This window comes from Muscardinus avellanarius, assembly GCF_963383645.1.
Source record: "Muscardinus avellanarius genome assembly, chromosome: 3".
NCBI lineage: Eukaryota > Metazoa > Chordata > Mammalia > Rodentia > Gliridae > Muscardinus > Muscardinus avellanarius.
This window is the reverse complement of record NC_137788.1, coordinates 53,476,574-53,500,185: the sequence shown is the minus strand read 5'-3', so window position 1 is coordinate 53,500,185 and position 23,612 is coordinate 53,476,574. Positions and strand designations below refer to the sequence as shown.

Genomic DNA, 23,612 nt, shown 5'->3' with positions numbered 1-23,612 from the left:
GGCCTCCGAGGCCAGGATAAGAGCCTGCAGAGGGGCTAGGCCGGTGCTGGGGCCAGAGGCTGGCATCGAAGCCTTCCGTGAGGCAAGGCCGCTACTGAGGCCTCCGAGGCCGGGATCGGAGCCTGCTGAGGGGTTAGGCCGGTGCTGGGGCCAGCGAGGCCGGCATCGGAGCCTGCTGTGAGGCAAGGCCGGTGCTGGGGCCTTCGAGGCCAGGATAAGAGCCAGCCGAGGGGTTAGGCCGGTGCTGGGGCCATTAGCTGGCATCGGAGCCTGCCATGAGGGAAGGCTGGTGCTGGGGCCTCCAAGGCTGAGATTGGAGCCTGCCAAAGGGTTAGACCGATGCTGGGGCCAGCGGCCAGCATCGGAGCCTGCCGTGAGGCAAGGCCGGTGCTGGGGCCTCTAAGACCGGGATAAGAGCCTGCCGAGGGGTTAGGCTGGTGCCGGGGCCAACTGCTGGCATCGGAGCCTGCCGTGAGGCAAGGCCGCTACTGGGGTCTCCGAGGCTGGGATCGGAGCCTGCTGAGGGGTTAGGCCGGTGCCATGACCAGCAGCCGGCATCGGAGCCTTCCATGAGGCAAGGCCACTACTGAGGCCTCCAAGGCCAGATCGGAGCCTGCTGTGGGGTTGGACCAGAACTGGGGCCAGCGAGGCCATCATCGGAGCCTGCCGTGAGGTAAGGCCGGTGCTGGGGCCTCCGAGGCTGGGATTGGAGCCTGCCGAGGGGTTAGGCCGATGCTGGGGCCAGTGAGGCGGGGATCAGAGCTCACTGTGAGGCAAGGCCGGTGCTGGGGCCTCCGAGGCCAGGATCGGGGCCTGCCGAGGGGTTAGGTCGATGGCGGGGCCAACGGCTGGCATTGGAGCCTGACAGGAGGCAAGGCCATTACTGGGGCCTCCGAGGCTGGGATCGAAGCCTACCGAGGGGTTAGGCCGGTTCTGGGGCCAGCGAGGCCGGGATCGGAGCCTGCCTTGAGGCTAGGCCGGTGCTGGGGCCTCCGAGGCTGGGATCGGAGCCAGCTGAGGGGTTAGGCTGGTGTCGGGGCCAGCGAGACCAGAATTGGGGCCTCCCATGAGGCAAGGCCACTGCTTGAGTCAGCGAGGTCTGGATCAGTCCACCGGGTAGCCAGGCCACTAATGGGGCCGTCAAGAATGGGATCGGTACTTGCAACGCTTCATGCACAGAGAAATATTGCAGAAAATAAAAATCAGGTGCTTCCCCTAATCAGTAATAACTAGATGGAAAGGGGCAACAGGAGGTCAAGCTATAGAAAGGGCCCTATAGTGAAGCAACTAAGGTGACCAATCAGAGGGTATGGAATAGGGGATGATGGAGCCTCTTTAAAACGCAGGAGGTACATAAACAAATATATCAAAGTTAATCACCAAACAAGCATGGGATTGAGGGAGGGGGAGGGAATGGGATGGGGGCTTGATGAGGGCTAATTGGATGATGTGTACTTGTATATCCTCTCAAGTCTTGTACTCCAATGTGATATATGACTACAATGCACCAATTAAAAAAATAAAAATAAATAAATAAATAAAGTCTATTTGGTTATTACAGTTTTGTTTTTGTATTTTATTTCAATTTATTATAGTATTATATTTAGAAAAATATAGTTAACTTAATTATTATTAACAACAGTAAAAGGTATGATATCTGTTGAAGACTATCAGCATGAAAAGCTAAAGACCCTATGACTTTATTCTAATCCTCACCACAACCCTATGAAATAAGTACTATTACATATCCCTTTTATAGTCTAGAGCATACCTATGGTTACACTCTAAAAAATGCCGGATCTGTGTTATAGTTGGATATGGAACGTGCCCTGATGAGCTCATGATTGGTGTTCAGAGTTGATAGAACTGAAACATGAGGGTGGTAATGGACTTATCTGGGGGAGGGGTGGTCCTGGGGATTGCACTCCTGTCTTTGACTCCCCTTGCTTGCTTGTTTCCAGCCTCAAGGAGGGGAGAGTGCAATCTGTTATCTCCCTCTCTCCGCTTCCCACTGCCACGCCGAGATCTGAGGTCCCCAGCATCACATGAACTGAACCCCAAAGTCTCCAAGGAAATTATGAGCAAATAAATCTTCCTTCTTCTAAGTTATATGGTCAGTTCTTTGGATTATACAGCAGTGAGAATGCTTAAGAAGAGCCGAAACTTTAATCCTGTCAAAACCCATATCAAAACCTTCTTCTAAACCAGGTATGGTGGCACATACTCTTTATCTCAGCACTTGGGAAAGTAAGACAGGAGGACCATGGGTTCATGAACAGCCTCAGCTACTTAGTGAGGACCCGCACAACTTATTAAGATCCTGCTTCAAAATAAGAAATAAAAAATAGGGCTAGGGTTATAGCTCAGAGGTAGAATTCCCGAGTTCAAACCCCAGTACTGGAAAAACAAAAAACCTTATGCTGTAGAAGGGAAAAATTTTTAATAAACACATCCACACACACACACACACACACACACACACACACACACACACACACACGTGTGTGTGTGTGTGTGTGTGTGTGTGTTTCCCATATCATAAAATGCATCCATTTAAAATGTGTAAGTCAAGCCAGGCATAGTAGTGTATGCTTGTAATCCCAGTACATGGGAGGTTGAGACAGTAAGATCACAGGTTAAAAGTCAGTTTCAGCTACTTAGTGAGGCCCTCTGCAACTTAGTGAGACCCGGTCTCTAATTAAAGACTAAAAAATAGGGCTGGGAGTGTAGCTTGGAGGCAGAATATCCCTGGGCTCAATCCCCAGTACCACAAAAAATAAAAAATAGAATACAATAAATAAAATGTATAAGTCAGTGGGTTTAGACTATTACCAAATTGAACAACCATCATCACTATCTTATTTTGTTACAACCAAAGACATTCCATACACATTTAGTGATCAGGTCTAACTACATATGCTATACATGCCTAAAAGAAATGCAAATCCTTTTAAATATAGCCTCAATATATGTATTAAATATATGTATGAAGGTATATTAGATTTAGTTAATGCAAAAGAAAATCATGAAATAAACTCCAAAGGATTAAATATGACTTGGTAGATCTCCTGTGAGCTTGCATTAGCATATAGCAAAAATCATCATTATTCTGAGTAAGGAAGGTAAATTGAGAGCTGGTAACAGCTGACCGTGCTAACTCAGATTACTATGGTTCATATTCCAATTCTAAGGACATTTTACTAAAATAGAAAATTTAGAAGAAAATATAGGTAAAATAAGGTGCAACCGCTTTCTTCAATATTCCCCATCCATCAAAGAGAAAGCTCAGAAAATAAGTCACAATATTTCAAGGATATAAATTTTCTTTTTTTTAGCATAGGTGCCTTTTGAAGACCTCCTCCCAACTCTATAGATTTGATAAATTCACTGTAGTCACTAAAGCATCATGAAATACATCCTGCATCTACCATAAATAATGGAAAAAAAAAACTCACTGTCAGAAAATGCATATTCTTCCTGGTCTTCATTGCTGTCTTCAGATGGGGCCTTATATGGGGGAGGCAGCTTCATTGGAGGCGGAGCTGTTACCGGCCTCTGAAGATGCAAAATTAAGAGAAGAGCTCACTATTTTTGTACCATCATTTTCTTCAATGACAAAAATGAAAAAGTTAACTGGAAAAATCCTGACTGTGGCCAAACTCAGTCATAATTCAAGGATTATAAAGCAAATATAGTTTACTCTCTTATAGGATTTATAAAAGTGACTATGTGGTATAAACACAGGAAAGCAGTAGGCAGGAATTCAAAATCTTAGCTTTGAAGACTGCTCACCTATCTAGCAGAACACATTCCTTTCCCTTGTAAGAAAACTGGTTACATGTATTTTCTTTATATTGTGAGAGTCTAATCTTCCTTCCTATTAGCAAAATAACTCAAGTGAAAGACATATCTGAAACAAATCTTAAAAGGAAAACCTGTCCAGTGCACTGATTCTATGATTTAAAATTTTCCTGAAATATAGGCGATACACATTTCATTAATTAAAAAATAACTTAAGATGAAGTAGCAAGATTTTCTTACTGAAAAAGTATTCATAAATTTTAATGTTTTAAAAAAAAAAGTCTTTGTGACAAGTAATTATTTCTGCATATGTATGCTTTCAATTCACATATCAATGATACAGCATATCAATATTTATTTATACAAATAATTAAAAGAGAAAAAAAAACCCTCTATGCTCAGATTACCTTCACAGAACGGAGACATTTTCTTGCACGCAGAGAAAAATAAAACATACCAAACTTTACAGAAGAGATCCAAGCGTGTAGAAAGAATAGGAACCGATACCTTCCTCAAATGCCTAAATAACTGGATTAAGATTTGTTTTGCTCCTGATCTTCAATAAACTACATTCAATTATGCTTTATATGAAACAACCGCTAATGGCAGGATATACTTCAGTAAGTGGACAATGACTGTTCCAGTACAGTAATAAATTCCTCCCAAAGAGAAAACACTATTTAGAGACTCATAAAAGAAAACACATACTCATTGGTAAGAAACAATGTAACAACAGCAGTAATTATATGTATTTGTAGAAAATTCAGAAAGCAATAAAAAGTAAAAATGATAAAGAAAAAAATCCAAATATGAACTGCTTATTAAACAACAAGAGAATAAAGAAATATGATCTCTGTCTTTAATTTTTTTCAAGCTAGAAAAAAAAGTGAGTGAAATGAAAGTAAAGGCAAATGAATTCTTTTCCTTTAACTGTTTTTCAAAACCAGGATATTCTATGTTAAAGGCAATATTTAGAACAAGGACAGTCAGATTTGAAAACGGTATTAAGAGCTATGAATTCTCTTTAATTGCATTGAACAATATATTTTTACAACTGATAGACTGTACTGACATTCTTGAATAGAGATAGAATCAGCATATCCTGCCCTCCCTATAGTCTGAATGTGGGTTGAGAATACCTGATACCGGGATACAGGCAGTGCCAGGCTTTTTCTGTGGCAGAGAAGGCTGCAGCAAGATGTACAGAAGAGAGTCAGGTGAGCACAGTCTCCATGAGGGCAGGAAACAAGACACACCCAGTGGCATCATCAACTCTAAGAATAGCCCTGGCGCCGGGCATGGTGGCGCATACTTGTAGTCTCCAAGCTTGGGAGGCAGAGACAGGAGGATCACGCTAGTTTGAAGCCAGCCACGCTGGCTTAAGAGATCCCGTTTCCAAAAATAGGTCTGGGAGTGGAGCCCGGAGGTAGAAGGGTTTCCAGGAACCCGAGTACCACCCCCTTCTAAAAAAAAAAAAGAATAGCCAGGGCACAAGCCGGGCTTCCCAAAGTATGTGCTCAATGACTACAGCTGGCCACTGTTGCACTCCAGCTTCCCTGAGAAAATAACTTTCAGAAAATAGCAATGATGAAAATGATTCTTTTATTTGTGCAATGTAACTGCACATCATAATGAGATTCAAAGTGATACAAAGATACATGCACACATCACTTGGTGCACTCCCTCTGTACACCCACCCCCTTCCCTTTCCTCTCCTACCACGGGTAACAGTGAGGTTGGTAGTCAAACTTTGTATAGATGTAATCTTATTTGGTGATGAAAATGATACTTGTTCAATAGTACTGCGTATTAATTTGGTCGGGGTGGGGGTAGGGATTCAAATGATTTTAATCCTAAAGAAAGAATAATTCTGTTAGATGTGGTGGTGCACACCTATAATCCAAGTACTTGAGAGGCTGAGATAGGAAGAGCATAGATTCAAGGACAGGTTCAGCAGCCTAGCAAGACTCTCAACAACACAGTGAGATGCTGTTTCAAAACAAAAAAATAAAAAGAGCTAGAGGTGTAGCTTGGAGGTGTAATGCCTCTGGGTTCAATCTCCAGTACCCCACCCTCAAAATAACTCTTGAGATTATCGTTTTCTTGCTTAAGACATTAACAAATTTTAGATCTAAATTTGGAACTTAAGCATTCTTTCTTCGAGCAGTTATAAATTTTCACCCTCTAATTCTCTTAGCACCAGGCTTACTCTTGTTGGCTCCCTTGCTAATGAGCTAAATAAATACCTGGCACCTGCACATTTTGCGTAACTTTGAGTCGTGCTTTTATTTTTTTGTAAATTATACTTAATAGTTTTGGAAGTCCCACTGAGATGCTCAGACAGATTCACCTACCAGAACAAATTAAACTGAGATATGCAATTTGTGAGCTGCTTAATCTCATTTGCACCATCTTTTGGCTGCCATAGTAACTTCCAAGTAATAACAGAACTTTGCCTTTTTTACTGCTGCTTCTCTGTTTTTTCTTTCCAATGCTATGCTTTTTTCTGATATTAGGTCAAGTCTGGCTCTGCTCTGTACTTGGGCTATAACTTAGTCTGGAATTTGGTTTTGTGGACTGCCCAAGTAGTGGCATTTTTGGGATAATGAATATCTGTTCTACGTTGGTCCTATATGGATCGAGTCTCCAGTGATCAAAAACACCATATAGTGCTTTTAGTCTCTTTTGCTTGTCTGTTTGTGTTTTTGTACTAGAACGTGTCTTGGGTCCACGGGAAAGAATGTCTTTGATAGGTTTTTGCATTTCTGTGTCTGGATTTGACTTATGGCTTTAGATGTAGGGCAGAAGCTGAAAGCTGAGTATCTATGATTGAGAAATGTTTTTACCTACCATTAGGAGTACATAATACTTTGCTATCTTCAACATATTAATAAATTAGATGTCTCTTAAAAGCACTACTTAAATCTAATATTCCCATAAAATACTGAAACTAAAGTATATTACTTTAAATGTGCCAGACTTTTGATTTTATGTAAGAATCCAGATTCACATAATAAAAGTCATTTGATAACTTTAAATTAGAAACAGATATTCTCCTCCCTGGTCTCATTGATCTCATTAGTGTGGATTATAAAACATTATATATAAGGTTTTAACAACATTTATACCAAAGCTTCATAACATCCACATGAGAACATGCTAGGTATGTACATAAGCATAGGTATTTGAATATATATGTATATATGTGTGTGTGCACATATATCTGAAGACTACAAACATTTACACATTTACCCGAATATTATCAAGCCAATTCAAAGGCCTGACACAACGTAAACCATCCCTGATAGAACACTGTATTATTTGTTGCTGTTAAGAATAGAGAACATGTATAGCGTTATATTCTATGTGCCCTCAAGAGGTTCCTAAGAGACTGTTTTCATCTTTATAAAATGCTTTTACGGACTTCCGGGAAGATGGCGACCGAGAAAAGCGGAGCTTAAGAGCCCCGCTAACAACAAATCTCCATTACCACAAAATCAGCGCCTTTCATAGCCAGAAAACACCATCACCAGTGAAACAAAAAAATCACCAGGCTCCAGAGAGAAACCGGACTGAGAACAGAGCCACAGACGCGGCAGCAGCGCTTTACTGCCGGCGGCAGCGGGGAGTTCACCGGGCGGCTACAGCAAGCCGAGGTGAGCCACTGCGGAACAGCTAGGCGGGATTTCTCCGCGCAGAGAGCATCTAAAGCTCCCAGTGGCCGAGCTCAGCACACGCTGCAGGGATTCAGAGTAGAAATCAAAATCAAGAAGAAAAACGCCAGCCCCGCAGCCGAGGGCGTAGCAGCGGCGCCATATTGCTACCGGCGGCAGCAGCAGCGAATTCAGCGAGGCCAGTACAGCTACATCTGCGTACTCAAGAACAGTGAGTCAAACTGCGGGCCACAGAGGAGAAATCCTAGTACTGTCCTCCCTGGGACCTGACCCAGTGGGGGAGGGGCGGTGGCAGAGATATCACACCATAGGAGAACGTGCAACCTGGCACCCCCCACGGTCTAAAGCAGCCTCTATCGACTCTCTGGGTCGGAGACTCTGTGATAAAACCCAGTAAAGGAGTAGTGGGGTCTGAGATACTACTGACTCGAGATACAGAACACCTTAAGTGAAGTCATAGTGACCCAAGGGAAGAACCCAGAGAAGGCACAAACATCCGAAATCATGGGAAAGAGGAATAATACTGGAGCAATAAATGCCCACAATCCCACAACATCAGAACCCGATAAAACAGAAAATCAGAGATTTCTAGAAGATCAAATCAGGAAAATAACTGTAGAAATAATAGAGGTGCTTCGAAAAGAACTCAGAGAGAGCCAAAGAGAGATAAAGGATGCAATTAATGAAGTAAAGGCCTCAATTCAAAGCACAAACAACCGATTAGAACACATGGAGAACAGAATCTCGCTCTTAGAAGATGAGCAATCCAAAAATGAACTCATAGTTTCTAATCTAGAAAAAAATATCCGACAGCAGGAATCTGATATTGAAGAAATATGGGCCCATTTTAAGAGAGCTAACCTAAGAATAATTGGAATAGAGGAGGGAAAAGAAAGTGACACCAAAGGGATCAACAATCTCTTCAAGGAAGTAACAGCAGAAAATTTTCCAAACATAGAGCAAGAGGTTGATACACAGGTCCAGGAAACTTATAGAACTCCCTTTAGACAGGATCGGAGAAGAGGATCCCCACGCCACATAATTGTCAAAATGACCAATGTGGAAGCCAAGCAGAGAATCTTAAAGGCAACAAAAGTAAAGGGCCAAGTGACATTCAGAGGCAAACCAATTAGAATCACTCCAGACTTCCCAAACCAAGTTATGAGAGCCAGAAGGGCTTGGAGTAACATATTCCCAATTCTGAAAGAAAACAACTTCCAGCCAAAAATTTCCTACCCAGCAAAACTTTCTATCAAATTAGATGGAGAAATAAGAAGCTTCCATGACAAACAGAAACTTAAGGAATTTATGTCTTCAAAACCAGCACTAGAGAAAATACTCAAAGAGATTAACTACAAAGAAGAAATAGGTAACACACTCCAGAACTAGAGAAACAAGATTTTCCATCCAACAGACAACTAAGATTGGTTATCTGTGGAGATTCATTATTTATGTTAGTCTTTTACCTATCTCTAAAGGGTATTGTTTGCCTTTATTGTTGTTAATTTTTAGGATTTCTAGTTGGAATATTAATATACCTTCAGATATAACAATTGGAAATATTTTATCCCATTCTATTAGTAACTGTTAACTCTGTTTACATTGTCTTTGGATATACAATTTTTTTTATTTTTTAGGGAGTTTGTATACTCCTCTGTTGCCTGTGCCATTGAAATCATATCCAAGAAATCACTGCCAATTTCAATGTTGTGAGGTTTAATGACCCAGATTTTCTCCTAAAAGTTTATAGTCTTAAGATTTATATTTAGGTCTATTATCTATTTTGAGTTAATATTTGTATATGGGATTAGGTAAGGGTCCAATTTTATTCTTTTCCATGTAATTATTATTTTTTAACAATATTTAGTTAAAAGATTAATATTTCCATCACCAAATGTTTGTGGAAACCTTGTCAAAAATAACTTGACAATATATGGAAGAATTTAGCTCTAGGCTTTTATTTAACTCCAATGGTTTATATATCTGCCTTTAGAATAGTACTACACTGTTTCAATTATTGTAGCTTTATATGGTTTGAGGTCGGAAAATATATATCTTCTAGCTTTGTTCTTTTTCAAGATCGTTTTGGGTACCTAGAGTCCATATTCCATATTAGGATAGATTTTTTTCTGAAAAATAAATATATAAATATATGATAGTTTCACCTAAAAAATAGAAAAAAAATATTCTCTGGTAAGAAAGAAAGCAAAAAGAAATATTGAAATATTATCTTTAAGTCATCAAAAGCTTGGTATCAGACAAATGAAACTGTTATGTGAGATTATCATTTTTAATTTTAGATAAATTGCCATAATACTAGATGCCAACTACTAAGCCAAGCGTGGGAGGGAGGGATAGGGAGAGAATGGGGTGGGGATTGGGTTGGGGGCTGACTGGGAAAAGTGTGCATGTATGTCTACAAAAGTATGTATCCTACTATGATGTATGAATACAGTGCACCAATAAAAAATATATATATAAAAAAAAAAACGAAAAAAAAAAAAAAAAAAAAAAAAAAAAAAAAAATAAAATGCTTTTACAAGGTTCTCCCATACACATAGTCTGGCATATTCAGATTTTTACTGGAAATAAATGAATGTCATAACATTGATCTTACTGCAATATAATTTGTATAAAATATTCATTTTAAGTATGTGCTTGTCTTATGATAGCTCAACTTTACAGTGGTGGTGCAAAGAAGACACTGCACTTTGTTTTGGTTTTTTCTTTCTTTCTTTCTTTTTTTTTTTTTTGGTGGTACTGAGGTTTCTGGAAACCTTCTACCTCAGGGCTACACTCCCATACCAATTTTTATACTTTTTAAAATTTGGAAACAGGGTCCCTTAAGACAGAGCGGCTGGCTTCGAACCTGCGTGATCCTCCTGTCTCCGCCTCCCAAGCACAGGGATTACAAGCGTGCGCCACCACGCCCGGCAACACTGCACTTTGAGTTTTAAATTCACCAGGTAAGCTAGGCATGGTGGTGCACGCTTGTAATCCCCACGCTTGGGAGGTGGAGACAGGAGGATCGAACAGGTTCGAAGCCAGCCTCAGTTACTTAGTGACGTTCTCAGCTACTAGACCCTGTTTCCAAATAAAATATAAAATAGGTCTGGGAAAATAGCCTGGAGGTAGAAAGCCCCTGAGTTCCACCCCCAATACCACTAAAAAAGAAAAAAAAGTACCAGGTAATTGGAGTACAGTACAACACTCTCTTTAGCTGCTGAGCAGCAGCACGCCATAGCTCACAATGTCCACGGGATCATGGGAGAACAACCAATACTCTACAATGTACTGTGTGGCTGAGCTATCATGTGTGGTAGATTAGGTACGTTAGATGCATTTCCAACTTACAACATTTTCTACTTATCATGGTTTATCAAGTCATAATCTCACGGTAAGTCAAGAAGTATCTGTATTCATTTGAAAGAGATACATTTTTATAAATTTAATAATCCGCATTTTAAGGGACTCTGGGAAATAACATTTTCATTGAACAATATTTGAAAAGAAAATGAAGTTAACTTAATTGTGGAGGACTACTTTTCTAGTAACAACTCTCCCAGCTGTGAGTGTCCATAGAATACATAAAATACAACCGAAGAAAAATTAGCAAAAAACATAAAAGAGTTGTTATGAACCATGACATAATATTTCCATGAATCCAGACTGCCTATCCTTTCACGCACTGCATAAGACAAAACAGGCCAGGAAATATTGAGGGGAAAAAACCCCAAACAAGGAATTTATTCAAGACTTGCAAGCAGAAATTTTAGTTAGTTTTTTGGTAACTTTTTTTTAAATGTAAATGATCTCAAGCTAAAATTTTATTTTCTAAAATTTTGGCTAAAATGAGTTTCAGGTGTCTTTCTGCTCGCCTATACTTCTAGAGAGCACTTACTGCTTTTGCATTAAGGATAGAATAATGCGTAAAAGAAAAGCTAATGCTAACTTTGAGAGTGAGGTTAGTCACCATCAGAACCTCCTGATGCTGGAAAAGGAGTGCTCCCGCAGAAGCCAGGAAACATTCCTATTATCACACTAATGACGCTCCTGCTCATCTCAGTGCTCTGTGCCTCTTTCAGAGTGCCTTTCAGAGTGAAGGTGCTTTGTCATCCCAGAATTTAGTATACTGGTTGGCACATAAAATGTAAGTTCAGAGTAAAGTTATACAATAGAGAACATTCTGCAGCCACTGAAACACCATCCTGTAGTGGAGATGTAGATTCTGGTACGATTTCTCACACCATGTTAGCCCCATGGGCAGTTTTTCTCCGTGACAAAGTGAGCTAAACTCAGAGATTTTTACTGTTACTGCACTCCTACTCGATTTCTACAGAATGTATCTATCCTTACCATATGCATTTGGTTTGCCAAAGCAGATAAGAAATTAATCTGTTTACCTTTTTCCTTCCTGAGATCACATGTGGAATTTCCCTGAATTGACTAAATAACTTTGTTCCCAGAGGTAATTAAACTAATAGGTTATTTCTATTTATGGTGTTTGTTATCGGTATCCATAAATTAATATCATGCTGATTTCCTTTTAGGCATTTCCTCAGAATGCCACACACTGACCGGCTCACTAAACGTTTCCAAAAAATATTTGGTGAATGTTCAGCTCATTGAATCAACATAGGAGTCAATAAAATCCAGCAATGAGTTAAACTACGTATTTTGAGAAACCCTTCTTAGTCACATGAAAATAATGGATAAAATTTATAAAAAGTGCTTTTGTACATGTAATTGAGGCCAAAAGCAACCATTAAATTTCCAATCAGTTGTTCTAGTAGAGCACTGGTACATGGTACATGCCTGGAGGGCATCTGTCCACCCCTGCTGATTTAAAGCCAGAAACTTTGTTTTTAGGTTTCTTTATTAATTCAACAAACATGCATTTCATGTCTACTAGTTGCCAGGCAGGGTCTAGGCAATGGGGACAGAGAAATAATGAGACAGATGATGTCCTTGCTTTCATGGAGCTTACATTCTAATCCCTCTCAGATGCTACACTATGTAGATCTTCAAATCTTGTCCTCAGATTACTGTAGTCTGAATTGTTTTTTTGTTGTTATTGTTTTGTTTTTTGGTTTTTTTTGCCTTCCCACACTCGAACACCATTTCTAGGAGGGCAGATCATTTTAGTTTGTCTTTAACAGATTCTCTGCACTAAACTGAAATATAACTGACATAAATGTGGCACAAATTTGAATCCACCAGCAGAGTCAAGATAATGAACATCACTATCAACCCCCCAAAGTTTCATTAGGCCTCTTTTTAACTACTTTCTAGCCCTTCCTGGGGCACCCCATTCCCAGGAACAAACCATTGGTCTATTCTCTGTTACTATAGATCATATTTTCTAGAACTTTACATAAACATAATCCTACGTTATCTATTTACTTTCATATAGTGAGAAATAAATGAAGAATTTATGGAGTCCCAAGCATCCCACTGAGTCTAATCAAGGTAAGAAATTAAACTAAGGATTTCATTCACCCAAACCTCCATCCCTGAAAATAAAATATGGACCTATAAAAGGCTGAGGAAGAATTCTGCAAGCAATTACCTGCCATCAGTACCCAACACTCTGCAAGGAGTCACCCGTCTTCTGGAGTCCATATATTATCTGTGTTTAGTAACAGGTTCCAAAGAGAAACCACAGAATCTTGACCTTGGGCTATTGTGGACCTTATTATAATCTTTGAGATTAAGATATGAGCTCAAAGACAGTGGTCAAAAAGTTTAAATAGGCATTCCTGAAATTTAATAAACAACCTTATTCTTTTTAAGAACTCTTCCCCAAATCCTCAAAGAGTCATTGGTCCCCATGGGTTCAATAAGTTATGGCTTAAAAAAAATACAAAGGATGAAAATAAAACAGTTAAACCTAACAAACCAAAATCTTGATCACAAAGAGGTAGGAATATTTACTGGCCTTAAGTTTACACTGCAAGGAAAAAGGTTTAAGTTTGTCTTAAGTTTACACTGCAAGGAAAAAGGTGGCCCCATCAATTAGATTCCAGTCCAGATCACCCAAGTTGGAGATCTAAATTCATTTTATGTGTGCAGCTCAAAAAATTTCAAGACAATGCCGGGCGTGGTGGCGCACGCTTATAATCCTCGTGCTTGGGAGGCTGAGACAGGAGGATCGCACAGGTTCGAAGCCAGCCTCAGCTACTGAGTGAGGCTCTCAGCAACTTAGTGAGTCCCTGTTTCCAAATAAAATATAAAATAGGTCTGGGAATATAGCCCAGAGGTAGAAAGCCTCTGGGTTCCACCCCAGTACCACCAAAAAAAAAAAAAAAAATTTCAAGACAAACTAGGTGTAGTGCCACATGCTTATGATCCTAGTACTTAGGAGAACAAGAAAGAAATATCACAGGTTCATGGCCAGCCTCAGAAATTGGTAGGCCCGCCACAACTTAATGAGACCCTGTTTCAGAATTAAGAATAAAATAGGGATGGGAGTATAGCTCAGAAGTAGAATGCCCCCGGATTCAATCTCCATTATTAAAAAAAAAAATTAAGCCCAAATTTGAGGCAGATATAAAAAGAAAGCCAATATGCTTTTACTAATATTAGATAAAATAGAAGTTAAGGAATCAGTACCTACTATGCCCATTTATTAATAAAAGTATCAATTCCCTAGGAACAAAGTTTTAAACTTGTAGACACCTAATTAACTTGAAAACATGTAAATTAAGAACTAAAAACGACACTAAAATATAAGACTAATATACCATGAAAATGAACGATCATTAGATTATACCAACAACAGATTTAGTAAATATATACATCTGAATAATTCAATTAATTAGTTTGACTTAATGACTTTCAATAAAAACCTGTATCCAATAACCAGATAATAGCTATTTTTTCGGTCACAAATAGAACATTTACAATAACCAACTATTACTAGGCCATAAAATGTCTCAACCAATGTTAAAGAATGAATATTCTAAGAACAACCTCTGATTACAACTTAAATTAAGTTAGAAAGTTATAAAAAAAGTCTTTAAATATTCATATAGACATTTAAAATACATTTCTAAATACCCAAGGTAAAAGAAATCATGCTGGAAGCCTAAAAATACTTAGTACTGAGCCATAGAAATTCAACTTAAAATCTTGAGATGCAGCAAACATGGACCTAGAAGAAAATAGCTATGGTCTTTTTTTATTGGTGTATTATAATTACAAGTAATAGTGGGATTTGTTGTTCTATGTTTGCATATGGATTTACATAATTTGATCAATTTTATGACTTTAAATTATTATTTTAGGAAAGAAAGAAAGATAAAAATAAGTTTGCAATTCTCTAAAGATTTAGTGGGATGGGGGATAAAAACAAGTACGGCAATATAAAGTTGAGAATGAAATTAAGCAAAAGTGACACAACAGAGAGGCCAACCACAGTTCAAGAGAATTTTAAAAAACTATTAAATGAAAAAAATCATTTTAAGGTGAACCAATTAAAAGATGGGGCAAATTACTATATTCAGAGTACAAAAGAACTACTACAGAGGGTCATGGATGATGAATATATGAACTTTATGACACAAATGTGAAAATTTTAAGTGATATTAAAAGCCTTAGAAAAAAGTCAATGACCAAAGCTGACTCTAGAAAAGAAGAGAAAATCTGAATGGCTCAATAATTATTAAAGAACTGAATTAGCATCTTAATGTTTCCCACATAGAAGACGCATCCCACAATGAAATCATAGGCCAGTTTGACCAAACAGGTAATGAATCAATAATTATAATTGTATACAAATTCTTATAAATCTGAAACAAATACTTCTATTATTCATTGCAGTAGTTAGCACAACCAAAGCCAGTAAGAATATCAGCAAAATCTCCTAGACCAATTTCACTTGCAACCATGGATACAAAAATCCAAACAAACAAGCCAGGCGTGGTGGCGCACGCTTGTAATCCCCGCGCTTGGGAGGCAGAGACAGGAGGATCGCGCAGGTTCGAAGCCAGCCGCGCGCGCTGGCTTAGGAGACCCTGTTTCCAAATAAAAATGTAAAAACAGGTCTGGGAGTGTAGCCCGGAGGTAGAAGGGCTTCCAGGAACCCCAGTACCACCAAAAAAAAAAAAAAAAAAAAAACCAACCAAACAAACAAAAAACTAATACTAACAATGGGCAAGGAAAAAAAAATCATGATCAAACTAAATTTAATCCAAAATTGCAAGGTTAGCACAACATTAAAAAATTTATTAATATAATTTACCACAGTAGGGGAATTAAAAAGAAAAATTATACACATATGCACAATTGTTTAGTAAAGGGAGGCAATACATTTAGTAACATTCAACGTCAACATAATTTGTGCAATAAATTCTTGGCAAATCAGAAATGAAAGAGAATTTTCCTTAGCCTGAAATATTATCTACAAATATCTACAGCACACATTATATTCAATAATGAACTATTAAGAGCATTTCCTTAAATAAGACGAGGAAAAATGGCAAGAATATTAGCTATCATTACTTCCAGTGAGCACAATATTGAAAATCTTAGTAGATGTTTTTTTTTTTTTTTTTTTTTTTTTGGTGGTACTGGGGTTCCTGGAAGCCCTTCTAACTCTGGGCTACACTCCCAGACCTATTTTTATATTTTTATTTAGAAACGGTCTCCTAAGCCAGCGCGCGCGGCTGGCTTCGAACCTGCACGATCCTCCTGTCTCCGCCTCCCAAGCGCGGGGATTACAAGCGTGCGCCACCACGCCCGGCTTAGTAGATTTAATAAGAAAAAAAAAGTCAAAAAATGAGAAAGAAACCCTGCCTTTTTATGAAGTACATAATATTATGTTATAAGATATAAATATATAAAAGTCAATTTTATGTGTATATACTAGCAACAAACAGATATGGCTTTGTGTGTGTGTGGGGGGGGTACTGGGGACGGATCCCTTCTACCCCTGGGCTACACTCCCAGACCTATTTTATATTTTATTTGGAAACAGGGTCTCTTAAGCCAGCAAGGCTGGCTTCGAACCTGCGCGATCCTCCTGTCTTAGCCTCCCAAGCACGGGTATTACAAGTGTGCGCCACCACACCTGGCCAGATATGGCATTTTAAGGAGATCATTTAAAAGCATCACAGAATGTAAGAATATAGAGATAAATCAAAAGATTAAACATCTTTCTAAAGAAAATTATAAAATTAACTACAAAAAATATATATATATTTTTTTGCAGGATATGGGGATGGAACCCAGGGGCATTCAATCTCTGACCTACAACTCCTGCCCTGTTTTTTATTCTTTATTTTGAGACAGGGTCTCACTAAGTTGCAGAGGGCCTCACTAAGTAGCTGAGGCTGTCCACGAACCATGATCCTCTGGTCCCAGCCTCCCAAATGCTGGGATTACAAGCATGCACCACCACACCCGGCATAAATAATTTAATTCATATAAAAATATACAAAGTTAATAGTTAAAATGTTTCAGCATCCTAAAGATGTAATTTCTTTCCAAATTAATCTATAGATTCTACACAATTCCAATTGGAATTTCAGGAGAATTTTTGTAAAATTTTGACAAGTTGATTTTAAATTTATATGGAAAAGGGTACATATAGGCAAGACTTTAGAAGAAATATATAAATAAATTGCTCTACCAGATAGCAAGATATATTATTAGGCTCTAATAGCTTAGGTAGTACAATACACATGCTAGGATGAACAAGAGACTAAAATGAACAAAGGAAGCTCAGACACCAACTTCCCCTTGTACTCAAGATGCAAGAGAATTGATACAAGAGAACTGAACTGTAAACCAGTGGGGTAAAGGTGGTCATATTTTAAAATGGTGGCAAAACTAATTATCTTTATGAGGAAAAACGAAAATTCATCCCTACTGGATACCATATCTTAAAATAATTTTTAGATAAATAAATTCTATTAAAATACAGGTGGATAAACAATAACAGGGAAAATAAAGTGACTGACAGTTAAGAAAAAGTTTTCTCACTGGGTGTAGTGGTGCATGCTTGTAATCCCAGAATTTGGGCACCTGAAACAGGAGGATCTGGTTTTGCAGACAGCCTCAGTTACTTAGTGAGGCCCATTGCAACTCAGTGAGACCCTGTTTCAAAATAAAGAATAAAAAATAGGGCTGGGGGCGTAGGTTGGAGGTAGAATACCCCTGGGTTCCATCGTCAGTATCGAAAAAAAGAGAAAAATTTTTTTTTCAGTAAAGATGACCTTGGATCTGGTCCTTGAAGGATGAAAAAAAATTTTTTATGTTTAAAAAAAATTTTTTTATTAGTGCATCATAGTATCCTAGTCATACATCTTAATGTACAAGATGGTGGAGGCATACATGCACACATCACCCAATTAGCCTTTACCCAATTCCCACCCCATTCTCTCCTCTCCCTCCTTCTCATGTTTGTCTTATGATTGACCTTGATATACAGAGAACCCAAGAAACTCAGCAGTAAGAAATAAATAACCCAATAAAAAAATAGGCAAGTGAACTAAATAGAAACTTCACGGAAGAAATTCAAACGGCCAATAAATACATGAACAAATGTTCAACATCATTAGCAAACAGAGAGATGCAAATCAAAACTACCCTGAAAGCTCAGTATGGTAAGGCACACTTGCAAGCCCAACATTTAGGAGGCTGAGACAGGAGGATCCGGGTTCACAGCTAGCCTCAGCTAATTAGTGAAGACTCTTTGCAACTCAGTGAGACCCTGTTTTAAAATAAAGAATAAAAACTGGGCGTGGTGGTGCACGCTTATAATCCCCGTGCTTGGGAGGCTGAGACAGGAGGATCACACAGGTTCAAATCCAGCCTCAGCTACTTAGTGAGGCTCTCAGCAACTTAGGGAGACCCTGTTTCCAAAATCAAATAAAAATGGGTCTGGGAGTATAGCCCAGAGGTAGAAAGCCTCTGGATTCCACCCCCAGTACCACCAAAAAAAAAAAAAAAAGAATAAAAATAGGGTGGGAGGCATAGCCCCTGGGTTCCACCCCCAGTACTGCAAAAACAACACCAACAACAACAAAAAAAACTCTGAGATTTCACCTAATTCCAACTAGAATGGCAATCATTCAAAACACAACAAAAAATGCTGGAGAGAATGTGGAGAAGTGGGAACTCTAATACACTGTTGGTGGGATTGCAAATTAGTGCAAGCACTTTGGAAAACAGTATGGAGGATCCTCAGAAGAATAGGAATGAACATACCAGATGATCTAGCAATACCAATTCTAGGTATCTACCCAAAAGAATAAAAACCAAACTACCAAGCTACCAAACTAATGTATGCATATCCATGCTCATAGCTGGACAATTCACAATTGCCAAACTATAGAATCAGCCAAGATGTCCATCAACAGATGAATGGATTACAAACTATGGGATATGTATACAATGGAATTTTACTCAGTCATCAAGAAAAACACAATTTTGTCATTTACAGGGAAATGGACAGAACTAGAGAACATTATGTTAACTGTGATTAGTCAATCACAAAAAATAAGAAAAAGGATTCTTAGAAAAAAAACAATGTGGAAAATGAACTCCCAGGCTGAGAACAGAGACATCAAAGTCAAAACCCTCAAGTGTGAGCAACAGACAACCAGCCAGGCAGCTGAACAGGAAAGAGAGAGCGACTTTGATGGATGACTGTTCTTTACAGTATCTTTTACCCAGGTTTCTGGCCTTCATTCTGGTGAGAACCAGTTGAAAATACATACCCAGTGTACACTGATGCTCATCAAAAAAACCACTTTTATTAGTTATGGTTCATATGTTTGAGAAGAAACCAAAGACATTCTTTAGAAGATTGAGAGGTTCAAGTTACCTTTTCTTTTTTTTCTTGGGTGTCCTGGTTCTGGTTGTTGACAATTTTATTGCCCTTGTTATGCACATTAGGAATGATCTACCACCACAAAAAAAAGAAAGAAAGAAAGAAAAAGAAAGGTGAGAGAAGGAAAAAAAGTTCAAATATCATAATCATTATATTTCTTAATGTTTAATGTTTTTGTTTGTTTGTTTGTTTGTTTGTTTGTGGTGCTGGGAATCTACCCCAGGGCCTTGTACATGCTAGGCAAGTGCTCTATCACTGAGCTATACCCCAGTACTTCTTCCTCTATTTTTTCAAACAGAATATAGTTAAATACCTCATGACTTCATCTAAAAATTAAAGATATGAGAAGTACAATTTAACACAAACAATAAAAATTGACAAAATATATAACTGTAAAATATTGGGGGGGGGGGGGAGAGAGTTCACAGGTTTGTGTGGTCAGATCCAGAATGTGAAGACAAAGAAGAGTAAAAATGTTATAAAAATGTCATCTAAATATATCATTTTACCGGGCGTAGTGGCGCACGCTTGTAATCCCAGCATTCGGGAGGCTGAGACCTGGAGGATCGCGGTTCGCGGACAGCCTCAGCTACTTAGTAAGGCCCTCTGCAACTCAGTGAGACCCAGTTTCAAAATAAAAGAATAAAAAATAGGGCAGGGGGTGTAGCTCGGAGGTTGACTGCCCCTGGGTTCTATCTCTAGACCCACACACAAAAAAATAAGTAATAATAATAATAAATAAAATAAAATAAAAAATTCTCATTTTGCAAAATAGTTTTAGTAGTGACCTATATGCTCAGAATGGGCCTCATAGTTGTGCTCAATAAATATCTATAAATTAACATTTATGAAAATAATGTTAATTCTTAATGATACCAACAGCATAGACTTCTTTTTGGATCATTTCTTTTTGTAAAACTATGAAGCATCTTAGAAAAATATATGCGTGTGTGTGTGTGTGTGTGTGTGTGTGTGTGTGTATTTTTTTTTTTTTTTTTGCAGTATTGGGGATAGAACCCAGGGACAGTCTACCTCTGAGTGACATCCCCAGCCCTGTTTTATTCTTTATTTTGAAACAGGGTCTCACTGAGTTGTAAGGGGCCTCACTGAGTTGCTGAGGCTGGCCGCAAACCGGCAATCTTTCTTCCTATCTCAGCCTCCCAAATGCTGGGATTGCAAGCATGTACCACCACACCCAGCAAAATATAATATTTTGAGGCTCTTCAAATGGATAATATAAGTAGTCTTGGCATAAAACCTGAAGACAGACATGAAGATTAAAAAATAAATCTTTCTTGGAAAAAGTAAAGGAACTATCTACCCAGAGAAAATTAAAAATAAACAACCCCCTCCAAATTCTACTTTCCTTTAAATGCAATTTGAGATTAAATTTTTTCTTTTACTATGGTAAAGATATAAGTTAATTCACAATAAATGAGAAAGTCTCAGAATTTTTCTCCTTCTCCTTCTTCTTTATGTATCAGAGGTTGAACCCAAGAGCATTCTACCTCTGAGATACATCCTCAGTCCTTTGTATTTCTTTATTTTTTATTTTATTTTAATTTTTTTTTTTTTTTTTGGGTGGTACTGGGGTTCTTGGAAGCCCTTCTACCTCCGGGCTACACTCCCAGACCTATTTTTACATGTTTTATTTGGAAACAGGGTCTCCTAAGCCAGCGCGCGTGGCTGGCTTCGAACCTGCGCGATCCTCCTGTCTCTGCCTCCCAAGCACGGAGATTACAAGCGTGCGCCACCACGGCAGGCTTTATTTTTTATTTTGAAGCAGGTCTAAGTTGCTGAGAGCCTTGCTAAATTGCTGAGGTTGGCCTCAAACCTGTGACCCTCCTGTGTCAGCCTCTCAAGTATTTGGATTATAGGCATGCACTACAACTCTTTCCTAATTATCATTTCAGTAAAAAATAACAGTAATTATTCATGAATATATGTATTCAGTGCTTACTATCTAAACTGTGCGATAATGCTTAGTGTTTATCTCTCTGCTCAGCACACGGCAGCCTAATCATATTCTGTCCTGAAGAACCTTAAAACAAAAAAATGCTGGTCTCCTGTCACATCAAAAAGCCAGCTAAAGCCGAGTAGCAGCAGCTACGGGAGAATGTCAGGTGCCACTCATGTTTACACTGTGTTTTAATAGCGCAATGAAAAGACTTTTTAAAAAAGAAATAGAAGACAGCATATTTCTTATGAAAGTTAAATCTTTATTTGTGTATCATTAATACGTGAAATGTGTGTGTGCTCAAAAATGTAGGTGTTATCATAAAGCAGTGGTACTAAGTACAACCGGAATACAGGAAGAAAGAAAACAACATACGAGGCCCAATTTAACGAGCTGAAAAGAAACCCAGTTTTAAAAGGGTTTGTTTCAGAATATGAAAAATATATGTGATGCTACCATAAAATGTAATTATGTTACTAAGTAGAAAAATTACTTTGGCATACACATTTTTATAGTACAGCATAAATCATATAGATTCTGCTCTAGATAAGCATTTGCCAAATAAATCTAAGTTAATACACACATTTTTTCTGGTATAATAAAAATACAGCTGAGAGTTTAGAAGAAGCTTCGAAAGTCTCGTGTTGGTGATGCTCCTAAGGTAGCTGCTCAAGTCCACATGTACATACCACTAGCAATTCACACGTTGGTGAAAATGCTAATGTGACCGTAGCACTTGCAGACATTGGGGTTTGGATGGGCACAGCATTAGGAAATGAATTCCTTCTGGGTTTTAAGGAAAGTTCAAATTAGAATATAAACTGGCCAAAACTGATGGTATCTAGTCATGGTGGTGTGTGCTTATGGTTTCAACTACTTGGGAGGCTAAGGTCAGAGGACTGCTTGAGCCCAGAGGATTGAGCCCAGGAGTGAGGACAAGCCCGGACAACACTGTGATATCCCTTCCCCCAAAGAAAAAATTAACTGAGGCATTGCCTACACTTTTATTCCTGGATGATCTATATGACTTGCAACAATAATTAAGTCCCCCCCAAAGCACCATTTTGCAAAGATATGGAACTTGATTGCTTCACAGCCTCATTCAACTGGAATCACTTTGTGTTAAAATGGAGTTTTAAATGTTTAAAATGGAGTAAATCAAAGATATAGTAATTAAAACCATCAACTAAATCTACCCCCTTGGCTGGAACCACAGCTAGTTCATGCCTGAGGAACCGAGTGCATGATGTGTCAGCCTGTTACACTGCACAAGCAGAGTGACATGAGCAGGGCTCGATGCTGAAGAGATCTTCTCTTTGCAAATAGTTAAAAGAAACTGTACTATTCATGTCCTTCAGGCAAAAAAAAAAATTCTTCAGCGCACTAGCACAAGCTGGGTTGAAAATCTGGCCTTTTTGGTTGACTTTACGACCTGTTTAAATGCTTTGAAAATTTTTTAGCAAGGCATTCACAGTTAGCTACATAAGTATATAATTTGATTGACTCATTTTCACTCAAAAGTGTTTCTTGGGAAGCATCATTTGGCACAGAATAATCTGGCCAACTTTCCTGTTGGAATTCAGTTTCCAGAAATAAAAGTGATGGCTTCAACATTCTCAATATTATGTGAAAAACCAGATTCCAAAAATCTAATTAAATTTTGAATTTTATGAAGGGAAGAGGCCTCTATTCAATTCACCCGTCTCCATTGGTTTTGGTGGTGTAAATAAAGCACTAAGAATGCAAGGCCTGTGCTACAGTGCAGTGTGGCACAGCAGAGCTGCCCAAGCAGCACAGAAGCTTGGACCATGTGTGCAAGCAGGTTACAAGCATGTCAACGTGTCCTACCAAAGTCCCCACAATGGGGGCAGCCAACCAGCTTCTGCCCAGTTTGCCATAGAAATATAATTTTCTGTAGGCTTTGACACATACATACATATACATATATATATACATACATACATATATATATTTTTTGTTTTGTTTTGTTTGTTTGTTTGTTTGTTTTTGCTAGTTTGCTTAGAGTCTCACTAATTGCTGAGGCTGTCCTCAAACCTGCACATCTCCTATCTCAGCCTCCCAAGTACCAGGATTGTAGGCATACATCATCACACTGGGTTTACATTATTATATTGAAAAACAAATAATTTTGTTAAATAAATAAAATTTGCCTACTGTTCAGAAGTGCCCATGATTGCTGTCCTCCATTATAAAATAAAAATAAATATTGCTTCCAGTTACAGGGTTTAAGGGTGACATATCTGCTACACATTGTAATATGATGTATATATCTCCCCACTGGCACTTTCATGAGAGTTTCACTTCCACACCGAATGAGTAATTA

The 23,612-nt window shown here is 38.6% G+C and overlaps 1 protein-coding gene across 3 annotated transcripts in view; it reads right to left on the bottom strand.

Moving 5' to 3' along the window:
* Window positions 1-23,612, bottom strand: part of PATJ (PATJ crumbs cell polarity complex component) — a gene marked incomplete at both ends in the record, with an annotated part of 372,146 nt that overhangs the window by 211,468 nt on the left and 137,066 nt on the right. For all 3 annotated transcript variants that reach the window (XM_080692386.1, XM_080692387.1, XM_080692385.1), the window contains 2 exons: window positions 3,456-3,555; window positions 19,306-19,383. In XM_080692386.1, the coding sequence (XP_080548512.1) occupies window positions 3,456-3,555; window positions 19,306-19,383 (178 nt within the window). The remainder of the gene's footprint in view (window positions 1-3,455; window positions 3,556-19,305; window positions 19,384-23,612) is intronic.